The sequence below is a fragment of the Dreissena polymorpha genome, chromosome 9 (genome assembly GCF_020536995.1).
Source record: "Dreissena polymorpha isolate Duluth1 chromosome 9, UMN_Dpol_1.0, whole genome shotgun sequence".
NCBI classification, from domain to species: domain Eukaryota; kingdom Metazoa; phylum Mollusca; class Bivalvia; order Myida; family Dreissenidae; genus Dreissena; species Dreissena polymorpha.
In genome coordinates this window covers 84,178,288-84,205,142 of record NC_068363.1, presented here as the reverse complement: position 1 = coordinate 84,205,142, position 26,855 = coordinate 84,178,288, and the positions used below count along the sequence as shown (strand labels likewise).

The following is a 26,855-nucleotide window of genomic DNA, read 5'->3' as shown; positions in this document are numbered from 1 at the left end:
AAACTAAATGACGTCACGTTTATTGATGCTACTGAAAAGCTGACATGCTATAAATGTTTTCTTAATCACGTTTCCTAACAAATAACATTCTTTGTAGGCGTGGTTATGCCACTTATCACCAAATGTACAATTTGTTGTTTCATTACATTTATATATGCTACATTTATTACATTTCTTTTAGAGCGAGTTTTAGCACGTGCATTTTACTGCAATATTTTCTTTCTTTAATCGGAACTATTTTCGAAACATTAAGCTCCGCCCATAATTATTGCAGAATAACCCACACTTGATTTCCTTCTTTGTCTTTAGAAAACAAGTCGCAAGTAGTGTTAGAGTAATAATTTACGAAGTGCAAGTGTTTTGATTGAACACTCTTAAGAATCTGCACACAGTTTTATTTCATTTAACTTTGCAGAAAGTAAATGTTAAATTTATTTAATTTTGAACAAGAAATGGCTTGTTAAAATAACTGATCACAATAAATCTTCTTACCAACTATTGTTTTATTAGTAGTTTTCCTTTCAAGAAAACCTCTCACTTCTCGCTTTCCTCTCATTGCTGCTACTGCTAAAGCAGTGTGCTGTAAGACATTGCAAAGGTTTGGATCTCCACCCCTTTCTATAAGAATTTGCGCAGTAGTCATATGGCCATTTAGAGATGCCAACATCAAAGGAGTTAAGCCTGTTGAAGCAGTCTTATAATTAACATCACAACCCCTGTCTAAAAGAAGTCGTAAGACAGCATCATGGCCATTTTGAGCTGCAACCATCAGTGGAGTATATTCACAGGCATTTCCCTGGGTGTTGATGTCAGCCCCTCCTTCAACTAGCAATCGCACAACCTGTAGATGCCCTCCCTTTGCTGCTAAAGTCAAGGCTGTCATTCCATATGCATTTGTGGCATTCATGTCGACCTGATGTTGCAGAATTAGAGCAATAATGTTGTTGTGACCATGTCTGGCAGCCTGCATTACTGGTGTCCATCCGTACAGGTTTTTCTTATCAACAGCAGCACCACGCATCATCAGCATCCGCACAACCTAAAGCAAAATTAATATGCACATGCTGTGATAGTTACCAACCTATAAGATCTGGTCAGTTTTTAACAAAAAGTTATGAAATTGTGTTTGATAGTACCTACTAAGTTCAGTTAAAGCTAACAAGAGGGCCTGAAAGGCCCAAAGTCGCTCACCTGAGATAACAAGATATTATTGAGACAAATCATCTGACCAACTTTCATGAAGATCAGAAAATAAATGTGGCCTCTAGTCTAGAGTGTTTACAAGGTTTTACTATAGCCATATAAGGAAAAATGCCCCACCCCTGTCAGCCATGTTTTTCAACCAACCAGCATCATTTTTGAACTCTTCCAAGATATTATGGGGATGAATCTTCTGACCAAGTTTCATGAAGATCAGACAGTAAATGTGGCCTCTAGAGTGTTAACAAGATTTTACTACGGCCATATAAGGAAAAATGCCCCGCCCCTTGGAAGCCATGTTTTTCAAGCAAACATAATTATTTTCGAACTCAACCAAGATATCATTGCAACCAATCTTCTGACCAAATTTCATGAAGATTGGACAATAAATGTGGTCTCTAGAGTGTTAACAAGGTTTTACTAAAGCCATAAATAGCCATATAAGGAAAAATGCCCCGCCCCTTATCAGCCATGTTTTTCAAGCAAATGTAACCATTTTCGAACTCATCCAAGATATCATTGAGACAAATCTTCTGACCAAGTTTTATGAAGATCGGAAAATAAATGCGGCCTCTAGAGAGTTAACAGGGTTTTACTATAGCCATATTAGGAAAAATGCCCCACCCCCTGGCGGCCATGTTTTTTTAACCAACCGGCATCATTTTTCTCATCCAAGATATTATTGGGATGAATCTTCTGATCAAGTTTCATGAAGATTGGACAATAAATGTGGCCTCTAGTGTGTTAACAAGATTCTACCATAGCCATTTATAGCCATATTAGGAAAAATGCCCCGCTCCTTGGCAGCCATGTTTTTCAAGCAAAGGTTACCATTTTTTAACTCATCCAAGGGACAAATCTTCTGAGCAAGTTTCCTGAAAATCGGAAAATAAATGTGGCCTCTAGAGTGTTAACAAGGTTTTACTATAGCCATATAAAGAAAAATGCCCCGCCCCCTGGCGGCCATGTTTTTCAACCAACCGGCATCATTTTCGAACACATCCAAGATATTATTGGGATGAATCTTCTGACCAAGTTTCATGAGGATCAGACGATAAATGTGGCCTCTAGAGAGTTAACAAGATTTTACTACAGCCATATATAGCCATATAAGGAAAAATGCCCCGCCCCATGGCAGCAATGTTTTTCAAGCAAACGTAACCATTTTCGAACTCAACCAAGATATCATTGAGACCAATCTTCAAACCATAAACCATTCAAATTTCATGAAGATTGGACAATAAATGTGGCCTCTAGAGAGTTAACAAGGCAAATGTTGACGGCGCACGACGCACGATGGACGACGCATGAAGGACAAAAAACGATCACAAAAGCTCACCATGAGCACGTTGTGCTCAGGTGAGCTAAAAATATTGATAATTGTTCTGAAACCTTTGATTTGAATCCAACAGATTAACCTTTGGTAATGTAGATAAACTGCTTAGATGGGCTTAGAAGGCCCACACAAAAAGGGGAAAATTTTAAGGGTAGGATAACTAACAAGTAAAAGACAAATCTTTATGTTTGTTTGTTTCTTTTAACTGTTTGCAGTTTTCAACAGTATTTCAATCATATCATGGTGGTCAGCCAGGTTTATCAATACCAAGTGCATATACTTTTACAAGTACCTGAAAACTGTCCAAATTGAAATCAAAGATAGGGGAAGAATGACCATATTAAAGATTTCCTGATTAAGTCCCCCTCCTCAAATGTTACTTGTTGATCAGATATAATTTCACTCCTCCGCAAAGAAGCAAATGTTACGAATTTTGACATTTACAAGTGTTTGTAAATATAATGATATATACATGTAGGTCATGTTCATGTACACTGTTAATCTGCATTTTGCTGTTGTTACCCCTTTACCTCACATTATTGCGATGGCTACCACTTTCCCTCACATAATTGCCATGGTATCCCCTTTACCTCACATTATTGCAAAGGTAACCTGTTTACCTCACATTATTGCAATGGTAACCCCTTTACCTCACATTATTGCTGTCGTTACCCGTTACCTCACATTATTGCCATGGTCACCCCTTTACCTCACATTATTGCGGCGGTTACCCCTTTACCTGACATTTAAGGCAAATGCAAAAAACAATCTTTTTCTTTTTAATAATATGCATATATTTGAAACTTTTCACAATAGTTAAACATATTATTTTGACTTTAAAAAGGAGACAAATTACGAAGGTACTTCTTCCTATTTTATAGACATGTCATACTGCAAGTACTTCTACATCTCATCTACAGTCAATTGGTGAAATAACAGATTTTAGTGAGTAACAGACAGGTTAAAAGTTTTTTCAAAATACATATATTTATTTTACAATTTAGAGTTTTCTACAATTGTTATGCAAAAAGGCATTTGTCAATCGATTCATGTTTTCGTTGATGTGTGTCAATTTTTACAACTGCTTCTTTTTCCGAAAACAATGTACATACCATTTTGTGACAAAAGGAAAAGTACAGATGCATGGTTTCCTGAAATTTGCAGATTTTGTTTGGTAAATATAATGTTCGTTGCTGTAATATTTTAGTATACTTGGTCCTTTAAAAAAGTCAGAATGCTAAGAAACCAAATGGATGCACATCATATAAACAAGGGACAATTTTTGACGTAGGAACAAAATGAAATGACGTGCATTATGTCCATATTGCCATCTATCCATGTTGCAAGTTTCATGAAAAAATATTAAGAAATTTTAAAGTTATCGCAGAATCCAGAAAAGTGTGACAGACACACAGAGCGCAAACCATAAGTCCCCTCCGGTGAAACCGGTAGGGGACAATAATCATGAAAGCTGTAACAAAGCTGAAAAACAGACATGTTGTGTCCCATATTCAGGAATGAGGAGTTTGTCACAAACTACATATAAACTTAATTGAAGTTAACCAATGTATAATCATAACTGACACTTTCCATGAAATTTACAATTGGAAAATAGTAAATTAAAATCTTAAAATCTTTATTAAAATCTTTATCATATTTAAAAATTTACACAAGCATATAATTTTATTAAAATCATTAACATTAGAATTTTTTATGGATGGTTTAATCTTAATTATAACCTAGTGAACAAGTCTTTTGGGGACAATGGCCATATGGAAATTCAATAAATATAGGAAATCAATTATAAAAGTTTAATACAAAATTATATGCAAAAATTCATATTTACATAATTTCTGATTTCAGGTCAAGCAACATTAGCCACTGCCATTCATGGAAACAGACAGCTCCTCAGATGGAAGAACTGCTATAGTGCTTGAAAATTCAGTGATTTAAGGCTATATTGAATTCAAGATAAAGCCTCCAGTCACATAACCTCATACAAAACTATGTTTTGACAGAGAGTGTTGAGGACAAGATGCATGTTTGGTGTGGAACAGTGGATTCCAGAGTTGTGTACTTTTAAAAGAAAACTGCATAGCTTGAATACAGTCCACGGTATTCGGTAGGCAGTTGAAATAGTCTGATGTTGCTGGACTTCCAATTTGTCATGTTCCATGAGTATTAGCAAATTGTTTCTATTCAATTCTGGAAACTTTTGGAGAAATATGTGCTATTTGTGCTATAGCGATTATTTTCCTTGCTTTCCGCTTTGACCATGAACATAAGAAAAAGATGGTGGTAAAGTAATTCCTTGTAACTATCTTAACATTAACAGACACAGACAACACTGTTAAAACGTTACGTGATATACTTTCTTTGATGCCAGAAGGCAGTTAAATAGTTATTATGAGTATGTTAAAGGAAGTGACAAGTTCAAATACATAAACATGTTTTGTGAAAGTTACTTTGTTATCTTTTTAGTTGAAATATCCATGGTAAGCTCATATGGTACAACCAAGTTACCGTAATTACTCTATGTTTTCGGACACTTAAAAAAAATATTAATTTTTTTCGTGTCCGAAAACTTGGATACTAAAAATATTCACAAAATACAGGTGTCCGAAAACTTAGAGTAGAAAATTGAAGTGTCCGAAAATAGCGTCAATTATATCAACGACTACCAGTAATAGCACGCGTTGGTGAAATACCATGCCGTATAGTATAAATTACAGTTATATATGTTTGCACTGCATTTTAAATACTTTTAAATGTTTAATTTATTTGACAGAAAGTTACTACAAGGTTGTAGTTTGACCAACGAGTTCAAAGATGAGCATGTGATGTACTGATACTCGCGAGTATGCAGTGTTTTTTTCACTTATAGGGGAATGGTGGCGGGGCCCGTCCGAAGGGGAAAAAATGCGTCGTTTTTTAGGAAAAGGGGAAAATTGAAAATTCACTCTTTTATTTGTAATGATATTTATTATATGAATACACATGTTTGTATGAATATAATATTCACAGCAGAATGTTTCTGTCCTTTTTCTGAACTATATATCAATGATTTTTTCAACATTAGTTTCAGACAGTACAGCCTTCATGCACAGTCTCAGTTTTCTCAGCCATTTTGAGTCGAATTGAGTTTTTTTAAATCGATTAAATGGCAAATTTAAGCATTTTTTATCAATAAAATGGACCAAATTGGAATGTTTTATCAAAAAATATTGACACAATATAGATACATCAGGCCTTTTCCTGGCCATTTTGGGAGACAAATGCAATTCATGTGAAAAGTCCACTGATTTGGAAAAAACTAATATAATTTAATATAACACTTTATAATAATTAAAAATCATATAAATAATAGTTATATACTTTGTTAGTTATTTATGAAATAAATTTGAGATATATTTGTCATGATTATGAAACAGTTCTTTCTATAAAACAAAAAAAAACAAAAAAAAATTTTTTTTTTTTTTTTTTTTTTTACTTCTGGAGGGGATTTTTTTTTACAAAATGGGGGGAAAATATAATACTCTTTTTTGAGGGGAATGGGGTCGAATATCGGCCCCGAAATGGCCATAAAAAAACACTGGTATGAACCTGTAATTAACACAATAAAAAAGCAAACTATGAATTCTTTGTTTGCTCATTTCCGATAGTTGTTGTCTAACACCTTCCATTGTTCCTAAAACTTGCAATAAGGTGCATCACACTTTGAAGCATTTAGTATTTGTCACAGTTATTTTCTGAGAAGGGGTAGTACCATTGCGGTAGATAATTGAACTGTTAATTGGCACTTCCCCTGGTAATTGTCATTATAACGCTTATGCTATCGGGCGAAACCATTTTTAATACCGGTTTGCAAGGTAATTTACCCAATAACGCAAATGTAATGGTCCGTTGCCCTCAGGCATGCACCTGCCATGTTTTATGATGTTAATCTGGTTGTAAAACCCCATGATCGAAGAGTCATTAGATATCGAAAACAGGACCGAAATTTGGTAAAAAGGCGCTGTAAAATATACTGTCCAAAAACTTAAGACATTAATTATGGACGAAAACTCGTGTGTCCGAAAATTAAGAAACACGAAAAATAATTATTTTTCCTTAAAAAAGGGGTGTCCGAAAACTAAGAGTGTCCGAAAGCATAGAGTAATTACGCTAAACCAAGTTAAAGAATATTATTCATTCGTGCTCTGTGCTGGGAATTATAGTTCACCCTATACTGTTTGCAGTAATGACCAAGTTATGGAATATTATTCATTCGTGTTCTGTGCTGGGAATTATAGTTCACCCCCAGCGATTTTCCTTGTCCAATTGGGAAAAGTACCCGTACCAGTCCAATTGGGAAAAATCGAGTCGTGAAATCCTTAAATTGGGAAAATCGCGTCGTGAAGTTTGGGTCTTATTGAATACGTCATACAGTTCAAACTTAATTAAACATACCTATTAAAATAATCAATTGCAGGCATGCCTTAGTGACCATTACTTAAAGTAATAAAGTTGATATAAATAACAAAATATTATATAGAAGACACAAAATCAATTACTAGGTGTTTTAATCTCAATCTTATAAAGCAATGTCTCTCTCTTTCATTTTTTTGAAAATTTCAACAATCTTTGATGTTTGATCATCACTCAGTTGCTGGCATCCCTCTCTGCACAGCATCATTAGAGCTGTCAATGTGTCCTGTGATAGACGGTTCCGATTGGTCGTGCAAAGATTGTTCATTAGACTGAACAACCTTTCCACAGAGGCAGTGCTGGAGGGCATTTCAAACTACGATAAGGTTTAAAACCGACGTCGAACATTACGCTGGCTGCCTGACAAAAGAACAGCAAACAGTAACAACTCTATTGATTGAACGCGCTGAATAATAAAACCCGATATTAATCGAGCGCGTGGTTACACACAACTATACGATTTTCTTTGTTCGCTCGCCGAAAGTTTGGTTTTGTTACGAAACTTTCGCTCGTTTTGAGAAAAAATTCGGACGCCGATTGGGATTTTTTCAGATGCCGATTGGGAATTTGGGAATTTTCGCTCTATTGGGAAAGTACCGTTTACCGGTACTTTATAAAGGAGGAAAATCGCTGTCCCCATACTGTTTGCAGTAATTAAATTAGTTATTTGTTTCACATGTTATTACATGTACATTCTTATTGAACATGATTAAAGGTTGCATATGCATGCATTATTTGACACGCCTCGTTGTTTTAAAGGAAAAGTCTATGATAAATTCTAGTTAATGACCTTGTTATGATTCCAATATCAGAGGGTGGGGATTTTTTGTTCATGGTTCTTTGTCAATTTTTTTCTCATTAAACATAATCTTATAAATTTATTTGAATATATTGAGCTCCTAACAAAAATTCTATCCAGGGTACGTTACTTCCACCTGTGCTTCCAAATGCCTCTTCGGTTACGCCGGTGGCCGACAAGAGGTTTGAACCTCAACCAGCAGACATGAGGGGTCGTTAAGAGTTATTTTTTAGCGGGCGAAGACGACTTGTTTCAATCATATGTTCTACACACCTGATCATGCCCATTCGCCGCGGCGACTGTCAGTGGCGAGTTGCCCATGTCGTCTGTACTGTCCACAGGCAGACCTTCGTCCAACATCGCCTCGGCCAACTGCACATCTCCCTGCTCGCACGCGCTCATCAGCTGTCTCAGGGGATCCATGGCGGCGTTTAAAACTACGTAACGCTCGACGTGACCATTTCCTGGTAATTATTTACGAAAAAATCACTCCACGACCAAATACGAAGTCGTTTCCCATGTCGCATTCTTTGTTTTGGAATCTATGACTCCATTTTGACAGATGTGACGTCACGGGTATTGGGTTAACTTGCACAATACGGGGTATCGTTGTCAGCACAATGGGTTAAAATACAATAGACATATTACAATACAATAAACTGGGATGTTAAATTATATTCTATCATGACTGTCGAATAAATGTAATAGGTTTCAAGAGGAAACTTATATATACAAAGTGGCATCATTACTAAATGGTAGCAAGCTAGATATGTCATGGCAATTATTTTTTATTTCAATATAAAACAAAATATGTTCATATGATTTATTCATTTCGATTTTTTAAATAAAGCTGTTGCTTTAGTCTGATCATAAGACCATACCTTTGATGTGCACAGTCAATAAACAATATATACTATGAACAATTGAAATAATCTCATCAATATTGGAACTGAACTAACCCGTTTACGTGATTTGTCTGTGTCTATAACAATGCATACACTTCAATATTATACAGACAGGTATGCGGATAAAAGAAACAACCAAGTGTATTTCAACTGGATCACCAGTTCATATTGCTTCAAAAGAGCACTTACACATTGCAAAGCAACATGTACAGATTCTTATGTCCATAGCTATTACTGCTCTGGTACTGTACAGATTCGTATGCACATAGTTATTACTGCTCTGGCACTGTACATATTCTTGTGCGCATAGCTATTACTGCTCTGTAACTGTTCTTATTCTTATGCACATAGTTATTACTGCTCTGAAACTGTACAGATTCTTATGCACATAGTTATTACTGCTCTGAAACTGTACTGATTCGTATGCACATAGTTATTACTGCTCTGAAACTGTACAGATTCTTATGCACTCTTCTAGTCTTATGTGTAAGAAATTGTTGACAATCAAAAATTATAGTAGAAATACCATTAATTTGTTGTCCAGATGTAAGGCAAAGATGTTACATTTGTATTTCAATTCTCTGGGTCCTGGAATAAACATGTGTTAACTCAGCATTTTTAATACGAAATTCACCATTTAATGCTTCAGGATATGAATATAAATAACACAACACTTAAGTATGAATAAACAGTAATAGTTTATTGAAATCTAGTTTGGGAAAATGTTTCATTTTACAATAAAAACAACAATTATGTGAAAGCTACAAAACAAAGATATTTAAACGAAAACAGCTGAATTTCAATATGAACAAAATGATGCTTAAATTCTAAAGAAAATCCAATGTGTATAAAACACTATTCATATCACAACTGTGAAAACAAAAATCTGCTTTGGAAAAGAAAGTTGTAAAGCTGGAACTAAACATTTAGGGAATCTGTGTTATGACCATGATTACTTGATTAAGCATTGACTTTCAACATTCATGAATCTGATGGAAGGAATATGCCTTTCATTCATCTATAAACACATGATATTTGGTACTGTGTTATTACTAATAAAGTAAGAACAGTGATAAAATAAAAATATTTTCCAGTTAATCACTGCATAATGTTTGAACTATTTTAACAAAGGCTTCTGCAAATCTAATACAACCACGTACACCTTAACATAAATGCCTGCATACTCTCAAGACAAAAACAAGCATAACCAATAGTATCAGCATATTTTAAAGAAACAACAAGTGAACACAAATATTATTCAATTATACTTAACTATTCTTTCTTTAGAAAAATAACACAAGAACATAACATAATAAGCTGCACACAAACAAAAGTTGACAAGAACTATCAGACAAGTTAATAAAATGCTTGGTTAAAAATGCATAATTCAGGGAGAGAAGTGGATGGTTTTTTATACATTTATACTTGTTTTTGAATATCATGGGTTTACAATTAAAATTAAATATAACACGCCTTTCCAAATACAAGCTGATTTCCCTTGAATATTCAGTCATTACCCATAGTTCATAATCAACTTGCGGGGACTTTTTTTCCGAATTGTTCATTTAAATAATGTTTCTATTAATTGCAAGAAACATGTTGAATGTGTCTTTCAACAACAACAATTGTGATAAAATTATTAAAAATAATTTATTTGCTATTTGATACTTAATGAATGAACTAACAACATCAATTTCAAACCTTATACAGTTGTACGAGTGAGTTAACAGAGATGAGAAAAGATTAGAGTAAGTGACTTTGCAAGCCTAGTACCATGCACTTATTAGTCTGTGTCACATGTTTTCAAACAGATTGTTGATATACTGTAGCTCAGCATCATGAATATTTCAAAGTCATAATGTCGGGTTAAATAAAACACTAAAATAATATTTCTTTTACAAATTCTTTGTTACGAGATCACCCCCTTAAAATCATACATATGGATGCTTGCTCTAGTATTTATCAATAAATATTTGGTATGTCAGTATGCTTCAAAATTAACAACAAGTCACCGAAAAAGAACAGGGGACATCACTTGTTATTACACATAGGATGTTACCTAGTGTTAGGAAACACCTATTGTGACCCATACTAAGCACTCAATAAGTCAACAAAACTATCATCAAGTGAAAACACAAATAATACATTAATCAAGCATACCATCCATTATTAACACCTATACAACATTTCTTTCATTTTTAGTCCGTTTATAAATGCAATTACATGCACTGCTAAAATCTTATGTGAAAAGATAAATAAACAACACAGTGTCCATTAGGCACAAATACCCACACATCCCACCTTTGTCCCAAATCCTTATTAATGTCATTAACAAGTTATTTATGGATTTTTTAAATCTTAATCCCTGGAGTGTGACCTTGATCATTGAGGCCAAGAGTCAGATGATACATGCGAGGATTAGTCTCCTATTGACAGTCATTTGTGGCAAGTTCTTTTGACAGAGCGAGTTACAGCCAGGAAAAGCATTTTTACGGCTTAATTTAACCTTTGACCTCTAAATGTGATCTTGACCTCTGAGGAGGGTAGACATGTATAATAACTTTTTAGACACACAAAAAACCTCATCATGATGGTTATTAGTATTGAGATATTTCAAAATAACTTGACAAATGCCAAAATTACAGTCCAAACAAGCTGTTTTACGACATTAGACCTTGACATTTAAGGAAGTGGATACATGCGTTACATGGATCAGATTGTCCTATGATGGACTGCATTTGTGCCGAATTGTTTAAAATTCCTTCAGTATACAGCAAAGTAATGGCTGAGACAAGAATTTACCAGCTGTATAACAGCCAAGTCTGACCTCTACATGCAACCATGTCCTTTGATTAAGGGAGATATTACACACTACATGCAGTTTTATATTGCCATGGTTGACATTCATAAAGAGAGACAGTCGGACAGTGCAACTGCTATATGATGCCTTCTTATGGTGGCATATATCACCTGTTTTTATGTGAAAATAAATGTCAAAGCCCATATCTGTACGTCATGTAAACACAGTTAAATTTTAGGGGAACCACAATGACAATAAAATGTAAATTGTAAAAGAGGAAAGAAACTTGAATAGATAAGTAATTATAATCCATTTTTCAGTTTGTTATATTTCAAGATGGTGACATGTCGGCTAAGTATGACTCGTAGTTTTTGACAACAACAAAGAGTTAACCCGACAGTCAAAACAATGTTTTTTAAGTTCACGAGCATGTCTTTTACCAGACAGCTATTTGTTAACATCCTGAATACATAAGATTAATCTCACAGTAAAACATACGACATATGGAATTTTATGATTAATATACAACATGAACATCATCAATCAAACAGTACAAAAATCTGTATGGGGTGTATGCAATGAATGCACATGTGTGCCATATACTAGTATACCACATACCTGCAAACATGTGTGCGTATCCTATACACAGTTATATACATACATGAATAGTATAAATATTAAAAGCAAATTATGCATAACAACTATGACAACATCTCCCCCCCACATATTGTTACATACGTGTACACAAAACGCAATGAACAAGTTTATGAACATCAATCAACACCTACGAATCCAGCTAGAATAATCGGATATATCAAAATGTGTTGTACACAAAGATGACTTATCTTGGTAAAACACATGATTTGTTTTCACCATTTAATGCAGTAAAATAAATAATTACTTTTGTTCATAAACACATTAAACCAATAAAAGATATAAGTCTAAAAGAAAAGACAACAGTTACAGGAAATGGAAATATCCAAACTACAAACTTGTTCCATAGACAAATCTTATGTTTTAACAAGGAAAAGTAAAATGTTGAAATAAAAGTAGTTTTGTATCAGTCATTCCTTTATAATTAACGAAAGAAACAAGAAACCCTGAAAGGCCCAAAGTCGCTCACCTGAGATTCAAAGAAACTGACCTGTTCTGTGCAGCCCAAGATGTCATTAGAACAAAATGTTCTTACCAACTTTCATAACTAGTGAACACCCTGGCAGCTACGCTTTTCAACAGACCAAAACCATTTTCATACACATCCAAGATATCATTTAAACAAATATACTGACAAAGTTTCATGACGATTCATAAGTCCATATAAGGAACAAGAGGGCCTGAAAGGCCCAAAATTGCTCACCTGAGATAACAAGATATTATTGGGACAAATCTTCTGACCAAGTTTCACGAAGATCGGAAAATAAATGTGGCTTCTAGAGTGTTAACAAGGTTATACTGTAGCCATATAAGGAAAAACGCCCCGCTCCCTGGCAGCCATGTTTTTCAACAAACCAGCATCATTTTTAAACTCATCCAAGATATTATCGGGATGAATCTTCTGACCAAATTTCATGAAGATTGGACAATAAATGGCCTCTAGAGTGTTAACAAGATTTTACTATAGCCATATTAGGAAAAATGCCCCGCCCCTTGGCAGCCATGTTTTCCCAGCAAACGTAACCATTTTCGAACTCATCCAATATATCATTGAAACCAATCTTCTGACCAAATTTCATGATGATCGGAAAATAAATGTGACCTCTAGAGTGTAAACAAGATTTTACTATAGCCATATCATACATGTAGCCATTTAAGGAAAAATGCCCCGCCCCTTGGCAGCCATGTTTTTCAAGCAAAGGTTACCATTTTTGAACTCATCAAAGATATCAGTGGGACAAATCTTTTGAGCAAGTTTCATGAAGATCGGAAAATAAATGTGGCCTCTAGAGTGTTAACAAGGTTTTACTATAGCTATATAAGGAAAAATGCCACGCCCCCTGGCAGCCATGTTTTTCAACCAACCGGCATCATTTTTAAACTCGTCCCAGATATTATTGGGATGAATCTTCTGACCAAGTTTCATGAAGATCAGACAATAAATGTGGCCTCTAGAGTGTTAACAAGATTTTACACTAGCCATATAAGGAAAAATGCCCTGCCCCTTGGCAGCCATGTTTTTCAAGCAAACGTAACCATTTTCGAACTCATCCAAGATATCATTGAAACCAATCTTCTGACCAAATTTCATGAAGATTGGGCAAAAAATGTGGCATAGAGAGTGAACAAGGCAAATGTTGACGTCGCACAACGGACAACGCACGACGGACAAAAGACGATTACAAAAGCTCACCATGAGCACGTTGTGCTCAGGTGAGCTAAAAATGACCTGCCCACTGGTGGTCATGTTTTTCCACCAACCGGAACCATTTTCGAACTCATCCAAGATATCATTGGGACAAATTATCTGACCAAGTTTCATGATGATCGGACAATAAATGTGGCCTCTAGAGTGTTAACAAGGTTTTACAAAAGCATGATATATAGCCATACAGTAGACTCTGCCAATACCGGACTCTCGGAATACCGTAACTCTCCCAATTCCGAATGGTCGGGCCAGTCCCGTATTTTCTACTATTTCTTTGATACAAAATGTTGTATAAACCGAACTCTCTCAAAACCGGAAACTGAACGGATATCTCCGTGAATTTGGTCATTTTCAACGTAAAATATATTGAGTACACCGGACGGTCCAAATTCTCAAGATGCCCGAGGCGTGAAAATTACAATACCTAGTCAGCACAGCGCGTGCAGTGTCACACATATTGCTCGCGCAATCATCGATAATCGGATTAAACATACCATAAAGGTGTCAAGTCGTTACTGCGCTAAAGAAGTCCGATTAAATAATGTAAAACAAACTGTGAATGTCTATAATAGACGTGCGGTAACACCAAAAAGTGATTGCCTCGATCGTTTTATAAAGCTTATGATAAACAATTTAATTACAAAATTAATGCATGCCGTTGTGACGATCACTTTCTTGTGATCTTCTCGGGTAGTTTAAAAGATCTTATAGCAATGTTTTTAACGCTTAAATGGATGTTTGTTTGGTTGTTAGATAAAACTGTGAGAAATATGACCGTTAAATATCCATCTATCTGTCTGCAAATTCATTCATTGCCTTTTCTTAATTTCAAACGCATCTTCAGCATAAATAGTCTCAAATCTACAAGTCTTCTCAAATCGTTATTCGTCAAAATTGTCTTTGAGGTTTAATTAATTCAGAGCTATTTATAGCGAACTCGTACACGACTCCTCGCCTATATGACAAATGTCACGTATGTACATGTATAAAGCACCACACTCACATTGGGATTAATCAAAACAAGTCGGTATGGAATGTTTTTTGCTATTAATCGAATAAAAACACATTTTTTGAAAAAAGCTTAAAACATTAACCTTACAGTTGTACAGTTATCACATGGTACATGAAAATGAATATGGCTTGTTTTCTTCTTATATGATTTTTTACACAATGCATACAATGTATATTTCGGCAATATGCATACTCTTAGTAAACCGGAACTCTCTGAAAACCAGACGATCACGCCGGTCCCCAGACCGTCCGGTTTACAGAGAGTCTACTGTATTAGGAAAAATGCCCCGCCCCTTGGGGGCCATGTTTTTTAAGCAACCAAAACCATTTTCGAACTCATCCAAGATATCATTAAGACAAATCTTCTAACCAAATTTCATCAAGATTGGACAATAAATGTGGCCTCTAGAGTGTTAACAAGGTTTTACTATAGCCATATAAGGAAAAATGCCCCGCCCCCTGGCGGCCATGTTTTTTCAACCAACCGGCATCATTTTTAAACTTGTCCCAGATATTATTGGGATGAATCTTCTGACCAAGTTTCATAAAGATCGGACAATAAATGTGGCCTCTAGAGTGTTAACAAGATTTTACTATAGCCATATTTAGCCATATAAGGAAAAATACCCTGCCCCTTGGCAGCCATGTTTTTCAAGCAAACGTAACCATTTTCGAACTCATCCAAGATATCATTGAGACAAATCTTCTGACCAAATTTCATGAAGATTGGACAATAAATGTGGCCTCTAGAGTGTTAACAAGGTTTTACTAAAGCCATATAAGGAAAACTGCCCCGCCCCCTGGCAGCCACGCTTTTTCACCGATCTGGACCATTTTCAAACTCTTCTGAGATATCAACAAAACCAATGTTTTGACCAAGTTTCATGATGATTGGGCAAATATTGTGACTTCTAGAGTGTTCACAAGGTTTCTCTATAGCCATATAAGGAATACTGCCCCGCCCCCTAGCGGCCATGTTTTTTCACCGATCTGGACCATTTACGAACTTGGCCGAGATATCAATAAAGCCAATGTTTTAACCAAGTTTCATGATGATTGGGCAAACATTTTTACTTTTAGAGTGTTCACAAGGTTTCTCTATAGCCATATAAGGAATACTGCCCCGCCCCCTGGCGGCCATGTTTTTCAACGGACCGGAATCATTTTTGAACTCAAACAACATATCATTTAGACAACCACTTTGACAAAGTTACATGAAGATTGGATATAAAATTTGACTTCTACAGTGTTCACAAGGTTTTTCTATTTTTGACCTAGTGACCTTGTTTTTGACCCAGCATGATCCAGTTTCGAACTCAGTCGAGGTACCAATGGGACAAATGTTCTGACCAAATTTCATGAAGATCAGACAATAAATGTGGCCTCTAGAGTGTTCACAAGGCAAAATGTTGACGACGGACGACGCACGACGAACAAAAAGCCATCACAGCTCACCATGAGCACGTTGTGCTCAAGTGAGCTAAAAATAAATTGTTAAGAAAGAACAATGTGTAATTGCTGTCAAAACAAGATGTGTTTGTGGAACACTATGCCCCCATATATTTGACCTATGACCTTGAGGGATGACGTTTACCTTTCAACACTCAAAATATGCAGCTCCATGAGATACACATGCATGCCAAATACATGTATCAAGTTGCTATCTTCAATATTGCAAAAGTTATGGCAAATGTTAAAGTTTGACGCAAACAAACAAACACACAAAGCAACAAACCAACAGACAGGGCAAAAACAATATGTTCCCCACTATAGTGGTGGGGGACATAACAATGTGGTAATTTGTGACATGATAATGAATTTGCAACCTAAACAAACTATTTCAGGTACAGTTTTCATGTTGGACAGTTAATTTACAAACTTTATCAATGTGAGACAACTCAGGGCTAACCTTTCCACACCCCTAAGAAATCTTGTTGATTAAGTTGACGTATTGTAAAATCTCTCCATGTTTTTCACTCTTTAAATGTATTTTGTAATTGTTGTATGCAAATTATCATCCCAGGCTTGTTTGACGGACATATGTCCCCTATTGAACATAAATATTTACATTCTATTTAAATTTGTACACCTAATTACAAAGACGAAACTTTTAAAACAGTAAGCAAGCTTGCACACTTATGTACGCAGCTTTCAATGGCCCCAATTTTATTATGTATTTTGATGCTCAGCTTTAATATGAACAAGTTTATAAAGAACACCAATTAATAAAGAAAGCTGCAAGTTTTTCGTTTACAAAATATTCATAATTATAAGCTTGAGGTGATTTCTAGTGCAGTATTACAAGTATACATCTGACCAACTACCAATATTTCTAGTGCAGTATTACAAGTATACATCTGACCAACTACCAATAAATAAAGAAAGCAGCCACATATTATATTCTTAAAGATTAGCTTGGGGTGCATTTTATTAGTATATGTACATTTCTGTGTATGAAATAAGCTATCAACAATTGCACTATGGGCATCACCCTAAAAGAACAAGTTTTGTAAAATCCATAAATAGATAGAACAGTAAACTCTTAAACTGCAGAAGCTCTTTTTTGTTTAAACAACAATCGCATCAGTTTGTAAAGTTCACATACAGGCGTACCAGCTTGAACATTCAAGCAACTACAGAATCACCTTGCCAATTAGGACACCAATAATTAGACAAATGATCAGGTAAAGGTAAGGTGGAAGACCGCTGCTGGTGGATTCTACATTGCCAGGCATAGTCGTTGGGGTTTGGGACACTGTATCCGATATGGCTACCTTCCGTAAACGAACCTCATTTTCCTGAAAAGAAACCATCCTATGCTCCAAACTTATGTTCAAAGTCAGCATGATTGAAACAAACTATGAATGTGGTTTTTTGTTAAAATAATTAGTACCAAAACACCACATATTTCTAAAGCTTAATTTAGTTTCATAGAATTCTTAAGCAGAAACCATAATATTAATTGTTTACCTTTTATTACAGAAAGCATCACCACATGTACTACTTAAATATTAATTTCATTTCAATAGCTTAACTTTTTGAAACCATTACAGTGACCATAATCATCATTAACACCCAACGTTTACTAAATTACAAGCATAGTTTTGATAATAACTAGTATATATGTATCAAGTTTGTTTAACAATGCCTCAATTGGTTATCTAACTATTCAATTAATTGAGCAAAGACCATCTCTAAATTAAGTTTTGGCAAACCAACCTGAACAATCTACTCCAGTCACACATTGATAAAAAGGCGCCCGCACAATCAACCTATCTTATGACTCTTACTCTGGCAAAGAATTTAATTAAAAGAGCCTCCTTCCAGTAAAAATGGGCTTAATGCATGTGTATTGGGCAGGAATCATATTTTCCCGCAACACCAATCGGTCTGGATATAAATGGGGAAAAAGTATCCGAAAATTTATATCTGAAATCATGACAAATTACGTTAACATATATACCATTGATTTTGCCATTTACGAAGGTGGTATAATAATGTACAAGTAAAATTCCCTTAGGCATTTAAAAAAGAACAACCCGAACATACGAGTTTTCTCAACTGGTTTTATGATTTGCTATTTCATTGTTGTTTTGTGTGCTGTTTTATCCGTGGTTTTATCAGACTTTTTTCATCGTTGTCAATATTATTAATCTGTGTAAGTCTGATGTTTTAAATCGTTGTTGACTTGCAATAATATCTTACAAACATGCACTGAACCAAACAAATGTCTGTGCATAGGTTGGCTTCTGACAATAGCAATACCAAGTAATTAAAAAAAATAATGTGTGTATGTTATAGTTTGTTGTCGAATAACCCACGGCCGATAGTTTAGATGCGTAGGGATTAAATCACGAGTGCAAAGCAAGAGTGATTTGAAACCTTTCATCTAAACTTCCGGTTGTGGGTTATTCAACAACAAACTACAAAGTAGGAGAATTATTTTGATTCTAACACAGTCTTTACTAAAGATTTATACAATGCATATTATTTTTCTTGTGTTCTATTTTTATGTGAAGTAAAAATAACATTCGGCTGTTCTGTCGATCAGATCCGCGACTTTCATTCATAATTATATTACCACAGTATTACACTGGTGGAAAATGTAGCGGCATGTTTTGTTTAGTTACAGCGCTAGCTTTTAGTGTATAAGGTCCGCCCATAATTATTGCAGAATAACCCATAGACGATTTTCTTTTTTGTTTACCGGTATGTGAAAGTTTTCACGTGCCGTGTTAGAATCGTTTTTTACTTCTATCTCAGATATTATTAAATTCATTACAGTTTACAGTGATAACAATACATTACATTCGCAACATATTGTTTTGTATCACATGCACGTCAATAAATGTCGAAGACCGATTATAATCAAACCAGTGCGCACAGTCACATTAGCAGACAAAACCGCCATAACAATGATAACTATCAATAGACACACAATGACGCTGATAATCGATCAATATGTACATCAAAGGCCTTAAGTCTCTTAAATTATTTTGCGATTTTTTCAGTTTGAAAATTTTTCGAACACCCTCATTAATTTCGGACGCGTCTTTAATCCGCTGGTCACAAGTTTTTGATTCTTGGTCTGAGTGATGTGCAATAAACCGGTCCTGACCGGTTTAGAGAGTGGAGCGAATGGTTTATAACACCTAATCAAGATAAGAATGTCATTAGGGTGTGTTAGCATGTGCTGTGTGTAATCAAATTCATGACATGGGAATTTTAGCAAACAGAATCGGACCGACTGTTTGGGATTTTCAATTGGTCTTTCATGACCCCAATTTGTCAAGGACCGACAAAACCCAAAACAATATGATCCCTGGTATTAGGTGTTGTCCCTGATTGGCCTGTACAGTCAGCATATGATATCAGGGACAACACTTTTCACTTTTATGGTATTTTTTGTTTTGAGGAAGTCTCTTCATGGCAAAATCAAGTTAAGTGTCATCTTTCATAAGCCTTAGCAGACTGGACTGCATGCATTAAGTGTCATCTTTCATAAGCCTTAGCAGACTGGACTGCATGCATTAAGTGTCATCTTTCATAAGCCTTAGCAGACTGGACTGCATGCATTAAGTGTCATCTTTCATAAGCCTTAGCAGACTGGACTGCATGCATTAAGCCCACTTTTCCCAGAACAAAACTCAAACATCAAGCATACTTCAAGTCTCTTTTTCTCAGCTTTCAGCTGACGTATCTCCTCAATATATTGCTGAATTTTATCCTCTTCCCTCGGGCTACTTGAATCAGTGCTACTTGTACTCTGTAACAGACATAAATACATCATTAACATCTAATGTTGTCAGTTTCGAAATTAATAATAAACCAGCTTCCTTTCTTAAAAGTATGCTGCTGGGTAGACAACAATTACATTTGTGTGACTCCAACTGTTCACCATCTAACCACAAGCAGAGATAACAAAATTACAAAACAGTGACACCTGTCTTACTAACCTTGAAAATGAACCGATATGAAAATATGTTCTTACATAGATGAATGGTCATTTTAACAGTTTAAAGTTTTATTATCATATCTAGAACATGTTTTAAATTTATAAATAATAATCTTTTATCTTATCATCCTTCGCAAAAAAAGTGCTTTGACCTGTGTGTGTGTGTGTGTGTGTGTGTGTGTGTGTGTGTGTGTGTGTGTGTGGTGTGTGTGTGTGTGTGTGTGTGTGTGTGTGGTGTGTGTGTGTGTGTGTGTGTGTGTGTGTGTGTGTGTGTGTGGTGTGTGTGTGTGTGTGTGTGTGTGTGTGTGTGTGTGTGTGTGTGTGTGTGTGTGTGTGTGTGTGTGTGTGTGTGTTGTGTGTGTGTGTGTGTGTGTGTGTGTGTGTGTGTGTGTGTGTGTGTGTGTGTGGTGTGTGTGTTGTGTGTGTGGTGTGTGTGTGTGTGTGTGTGTGTGTGTGGTGGTGTGTGTGTGTGTGTGTGTGTGTGTGTGTGTGTGTGTGTGTGTGTGTGTGTGTGTGTGTGTGTGTGTGTGTGTGTGTGTGTGTGTGTGTGTGTGTTAGTTTGTAAAACCTACCAACCGGGGAAAATCGTATGAATACACACCAACAAACCGGGGAACACCTACCAACCGGGGAATTCCCCGGTTGGTTTTAGGCGAAAATCTCTAATCTACGTGTATGAAATACCAAACTGTCAATTTAAATTAGAAATCCAACGCCAGGTAAGTTTTTTAATTATGTTTACAACTTTCAATTACTATTAAAAAGCGTTTTTATGTAAACGTTAAAGTAATACTGGAAGACGAATTCTAAAGATCGATTTATACAAATATCATTTGATTACAAAGCTTGTTTTACGGTACATATTTCACGAATATATTTTATAAATATACGTTAAACAAAGTAGAGCTCTAAACAGTTTTTCGTTAGTTAAATATAAATATAAATATATATATATATATATATATATATATTTAGTGGAGCTATCCTACTCACCCCGGCGTCGGCGTTAGCGTGAGCGTTAGCGTGAGCGTTGGAATGTTAAAGTTTGCGTACCACCTCAAATATTGTCCCTTGACATATTACTTTTATATTTAGCAAACTTCTTTACCAACATGACCCCAATCTATAAACAAGAGCAGACAACTGTAACAAGCATTTTGTAAGAATTATGGCCCTTTTTTCCACTTAAAATATGCATATTATTGATGAATCTTTGTTAAAGTTTACGTACCACCTCAAATATTTTCTATGTCCCTTCACATATTGCTTTTATATTTTGCATACTTCTTTACCAATATAACCCCAATCGATAAATAAGAGCAGACAACTGTAACAAGCATTTTGTAAGAATTATGGCCCCTTTTCCACTTAGAATATGCATATTTTTGATAAATCTTTATTAAAGTTTGCGTACCACCTCAAATATTTTCTTTGTCCCTTGACATAAGGTTTCATATTTTGCATACTTCTTTACCAACATGACCCCAATCTGTAAACAAGAGCAGACAACTGTAAAAAGCATTTTGTAAGAATTATGGCCCCTTTTTTCACTTAGAATATGCATATTATTGGTTATTCTATGTAAAAGTTTGCGTACCACCCTCAAATATTTTCTTTGTCCCTTGACTTATTGCTTTCATATTTTGCTTACTTCTTTACCAACATGACCCCAATCTATTAACAAGAGCAGACTACTGTAAACGGCATTTTGTAAGAATTATGGCCCCTTTTTCCACTTAGAATATGCATATTATTAATAATTCTTTGTTAAAGTTTGCGTACCACCTCAAATATTTTAATTTACCCTTATAATACTGCTTTCATATTTTGCATACTTCTTGACCAACATGACCCCAATCAATAAACAAGAGCAGACAAATGTAACAAGCATTTTGTAAGAATTATGGCCCTTTTTCCACTTAGTAACTTTGAATATTTTGTTAAATTTTGTGTTTACATCGACTTTACTTCTAAAGTATCAAGGCTATTGCTTTCAAACTTCAAATACTTTCTTACTATCATGAGGGTACTGCATCTGGCAAGTTGAATTTTACCTTGACCTTTGACCTTGAATCTGAAGGTCAAATTAATAAATTTTGATTAAATTGCCATAACTTCTTTATTTAAAATCAGATTTGATTCATACTTTGACAAAACAACACTTACCTGATATACCACAATGGACTTCACCCAAACCATCCCACACGCCCCACCCTAGAAATCCCCCCCCCCCAAAAAAAATGTTTTTGTTTTCCTTATTTTTTTAACATGTTAAAAAAAAAATTCTTAAGACCGTCCATCCATCAAACCCAAGCTATTGCTATCAAACTTGAAATACAATCTTATTAGTTTGTTTTATGTCTTTACAAATGTTCAATAGATTGTGGAAAACATACCTGAACTCAGAATCGTCTATAATGTACCACTTCTTTAAAACATAAGCGATCAATATGTTTCAATTATGGTCCTCTTCCAGTTAGAATATGACTATAGTACCTTGACCTTATTGAATATGAACAATTCCCCCATGGTTGCTTACTTTATACTGTCAAGCACTTGAATAGTCGAGCGCGCTGTCTTCTGACAGCTCTTGTTGTTTTTCTCATCAACATTTCCATTTTAACATTTAGTAGCCAAAAGGGTCCAAGTCCCCTTGATCTCGCAAGAACGTACTGCCAGAATTACGTTGATCCACCAGGTTTTGAAGTAAAAACCGTCAATGGTGTCATAGGTACAAATATTTTTGTATATGGTTATGTTTAAGGTCGTTTAGAAATTATAAAAGAACGTCGTAGCCCCTTTCCATTAAAAAGAAGATAACACACATGGACTATTGGGTTACTTAATACTGGGCAGAAGTATAGAAGTAGCATAAAGATTTATTGATTATTTATGAATAAAACACTATAGGCGCCTATATCTAGCCTTCAATTATATGACTAAAATGATTATTAATATAAAATGTCTACAAATATAAATATTTCAGGCGAAGGAGTCTTTGCCACTAAGCCTTTTAAAAAAGGAGACCTTCTTATCGAATACAAAGGAGATCTGATAACACGAGTAAAACATGCACGGCAATTAGAAAAGGAGTATGAAAAGGAGGGTCAAGGCAGCTTCATTTACTTTTTTAAATACAGAGACAAATCTTGCTGGTAACTACAAATTATCTTTACTTTGCACATCAAACGTTTAAATCACCAGTTTTTTTCACCATAATAATTAAATATGGCATGCATGCATGCGCGTTATTTTAGTTTGAAGCATCAGAAGTGTTTATTTAAATGTCTTATTCAGCATTGACGCTACCAACGATATATTGCATGAGGGTTGAATGATAAATGATGCCGAAAATGGAGACGCAAAACAAAATTGTGTAATGAAAATAGTTGAAGTCAACCAAACTCCCCATCTTTGCACTTTCGCCAACAGAGACATTGCAATTGGCAAGGAACTTCGATATGATTATGGAGTACCAACACTTCCATGGAGAAAGGTACATTCTATTGTAAAGATGTCATCTGTGATGGATTTATCACTGATATTTATCACATTTTAAATTAGCTTTAAATGTCTTTTGAATTATTATTTTTATACAATTAGCCAATCAGTTTTATGATTACATTCACGTTCATTCATGAGTTATTCATTTTAAATACAGATATTCAAATATCTTTTTGCCGTGAATTAAAATGTTTAATCATTGAACGTCGTCAAGCTCTACTTTAATGCGGTCTGTCTGATAATGTGTATTTGTTATTTGAATTTTCAGAAATGCACGGAGCAAAAAATGGGTATGTTTCACAGTGATTTGTTATTACTACACATGCATTAATACAAATGCGTTGTACTTAATGGTTTCATAACTAACGAACTTTCTAACACTTACTAGTTTATGTGTAATACCAATTTTTATTGTTGTTTTGAATAGGCAACACAATGACTACTAGATCTACGGACAGCCAGGAACCAGGAAAAACAACATCCATACACACGGAAGAAGTCAATGAGACGCTTCCCAGCACCAGTCAACCAAAAATAACAGACAAAGGTATGCATACACATGTGAATGCATTTAAGTTATGTATCTTTAAGTTTCTTATGTTTCTTAGAACATGATTTGCTTACATGTAATTGTTTGATTCATTAGGCAAAATGATGTTTCCAAATTTGTCGTGTGACATCGATGTCATTATCCGGTGCCGTAAGTACCAGGACGCTTTTGTCTTAATTTTGCTATGAAAAATTGTACTGAAGAATATATATTTAATATGAATATCTTACACATGGCAGTTAGCGACGTCATATGGTGTTTTATTATCCATGTACAGAAAAGGGTACTTCAAATACCAGGAGAACAAAACAAGCAGCCAAAAAGCAATGGAGTGAAAACGAAAAAGGAGCTGTTAACAGACACTTTGATCGTTATTTGATAATGGGTAAATTACCAGAGAAAAAAGAAATACTTGCATGTATTGAAAGTGAGAATGACCTTCACAACAGAAGTTGGAAAAATGTCAAAGACTTTTGAAGAAATTTAATTGAAACAAAAAAGCGACGGGGACTTTTAACTTAAAAAAATATTACACACATAATGCACGTTTAGGAGAATACGTTAAAGGATGAAGTTGCCACATTTTTTGTGTTTTCTTGTTTTATTTACTCTTTTCGAAAACGATATATGTGTGCTTATTGTATTTGATTGTTTTATAAATACGGTTCAGTCAGAAACGATATTTGTTCATAATCATATCGCCGAACAAATTAGGATTGGTATATAGTTCGGCCAAAGAGTGTTTCTTTGTACTTTCTATAATAAGTTACTACGAGTTACTCACTATACAAGTTATTTTTTACCCTAAACTTGGTGAATATGAATGAATATTGCAAACATGATAACAAATCAATCTAGAAGGCTAAACGTTCAGAGAAGGCACAAAAAAATTCAGTCGGATACATGGAAACAAACATTTTGTTCAAGCATAACAAACAAACACTTTTAGATGTAATAAGATAAATGTAAATAACATAAAAAACTACTGCTAAACTACTGCTACAATGTGAAGAATACAAATGAATATTTTGTCAATTTTACAAAATTTGTTTTGAATGACAGGTGTCTGACTTGCAGTTGAGTACTTAATAGTTATTTTAAAGTAAAAATTTACCAAAATGTAAATTATTGCGTAAATATCGCACTAGAATTGATTAAATAGTTGTTAAATATTACAATAATTTCCTACACATATTTTTCTGCATTTGTTTTGCGTGTAGATATTCACATTAACTATCAATTCACATATTTGCTTTGTGTATATAATTGGTATGTTTATATGTTTTTCATATCAAAATTGCTTGATCTACAAAAATTCGCGATGAGTTATGCATTTTTCCCATGTTTTTAATTGAAGTTTATAATTCAACGACGATGAAAATTACTAAGATGCCAGATTTAGTTATGTTTTGTCTCATTTATGGTTAAAGATCAATTAACATACCCATTTCTCAGACTAAGATATTGTTAAACCAATGTATCGCGTTTGCGACTGACCTCTTTTATGCATTGTAACACAAGCTTTTTACTTGTTTTTTCGAATACTCTTCATATACACACACTTGAACAAGCTGTAGATTACCTAGAACAAAACATATTTGAAACATATATTTATATGTGATATGTAAATGCATGCACAAAGCTAATAATTAATCATGTTTATACACTTTGCGTTATGATGCTATAATGATGGTTGTTTTAAGTGATTAATCATTATGTTAACCATGTTATCTGTCATCTGGAATGTACTTAAGTGTTTTGACATGTATACGAAAGTGATCTTGTTCGATTTGGTGCTGTATATTTAGAATTGAGTCACACTGTTATAATTTTCCTGTTGGTACATATTATTTTTAAGTTGGCACCAACAAGGGTCTAACAATTGATCCACATGTGCACTCCCAGTAAGTATATATACTATAATGTAAGTGATTTAAAATAATATTAAGCTACGTGTTTGATAAGTGTTTGCTTTGGTTCATATTTAATTATTAGTGTTTTTATATAATGATAATGCTGTCAAAGTCAGCGGTGATTATGCGTGTATAACAACATTAATTATAACTTTTATATTGTTTTCAACAAATAATATATGGATGATACATCGGCATAACTTTTCAGTGCTTAAAATACACTCTTTCTTTTATATTTTATGCAAAAATTTGGTACATTAGTTGGTTTACATAAAGGTAGCTTGAACAAAATACGTGAACTCAAATCTAGAAAAAAGGTGTTTGGTTTGCAAGGGAAAACAAAGCGATTGCCGGTGACTATTTTCCTTAAAATATAATCTGTTATTTCGACAGGTAGAATTAAATGTAAGTTCATTATTAACGTTAACCCGTTTTTGGCATTCTCTAGTCAAACAAGTGCATACATACTGTATTTTTTAATACAGCACATGTGTAATGGTATCACAGCTGTAGAATTGGAATACATACTATATTATAACAATAAATACTGATC

At 34.6% G+C, this 26,855-nt stretch overlaps 3 protein-coding genes across 18 annotated transcripts in view; 1 reads left to right on the top strand and 2 right to left on the bottom strand.

Moving 5' to 3' along the window:
• LOC127845744 (ankyrin repeat and SAM domain-containing protein 6-like) overlaps positions 1 to 8,366 on the bottom strand; it is a 36,465-nt gene extending 28,099 nt beyond the window's left edge. Inside the window, exons 1-2 of the mRNA XM_052376856.1 lie at positions 8,076 to 8,366; positions 493 to 1,039 (exon numbers count right to left, since the gene is read on the bottom strand). Coding sequence (XP_052232816.1) covers positions 493 to 1,039; positions 8,076 to 8,225 — 697 coding nt within the window. The 5' untranslated portion in view covers positions 8,226 to 8,366. The remainder of the gene's footprint in view (positions 1 to 492; positions 1,040 to 8,075) is intronic.
• Positions 1 to 26,855, top strand: part of LOC127845741 (DNA repair-scaffolding protein-like) — a 590,230-nt gene that overhangs the window by 507,800 nt on the left and 55,575 nt on the right. The window lies entirely within an intron of this gene.
• Positions 1 to 26,855, bottom strand: part of LOC127845750 (vesicle-associated membrane protein/synaptobrevin-binding protein-like) — a 257,512-nt gene that overhangs the window by 187,078 nt on the left and 43,579 nt on the right. For 2 of the 5 annotated variants that reach the window (XM_052376871.1, XM_052376872.1), the window contains exon 7: positions 17,215 to 17,678. The exons of 2 other annotated variants lie outside the window; for them this stretch is intronic. In XM_052376871.1, the coding sequence (XP_052232831.1) occupies positions 17,514 to 17,678 (165 nt within the window). In that variant the 3' untranslated portion in view covers positions 17,215 to 17,513. Of the gene's footprint in view, positions 1 to 12,042; positions 12,292 to 17,214; positions 17,679 to 26,855 lie in introns of those variants that run through there. One more of the 5 variants, XR_008033371.1, reaches the window with a different exon arrangement.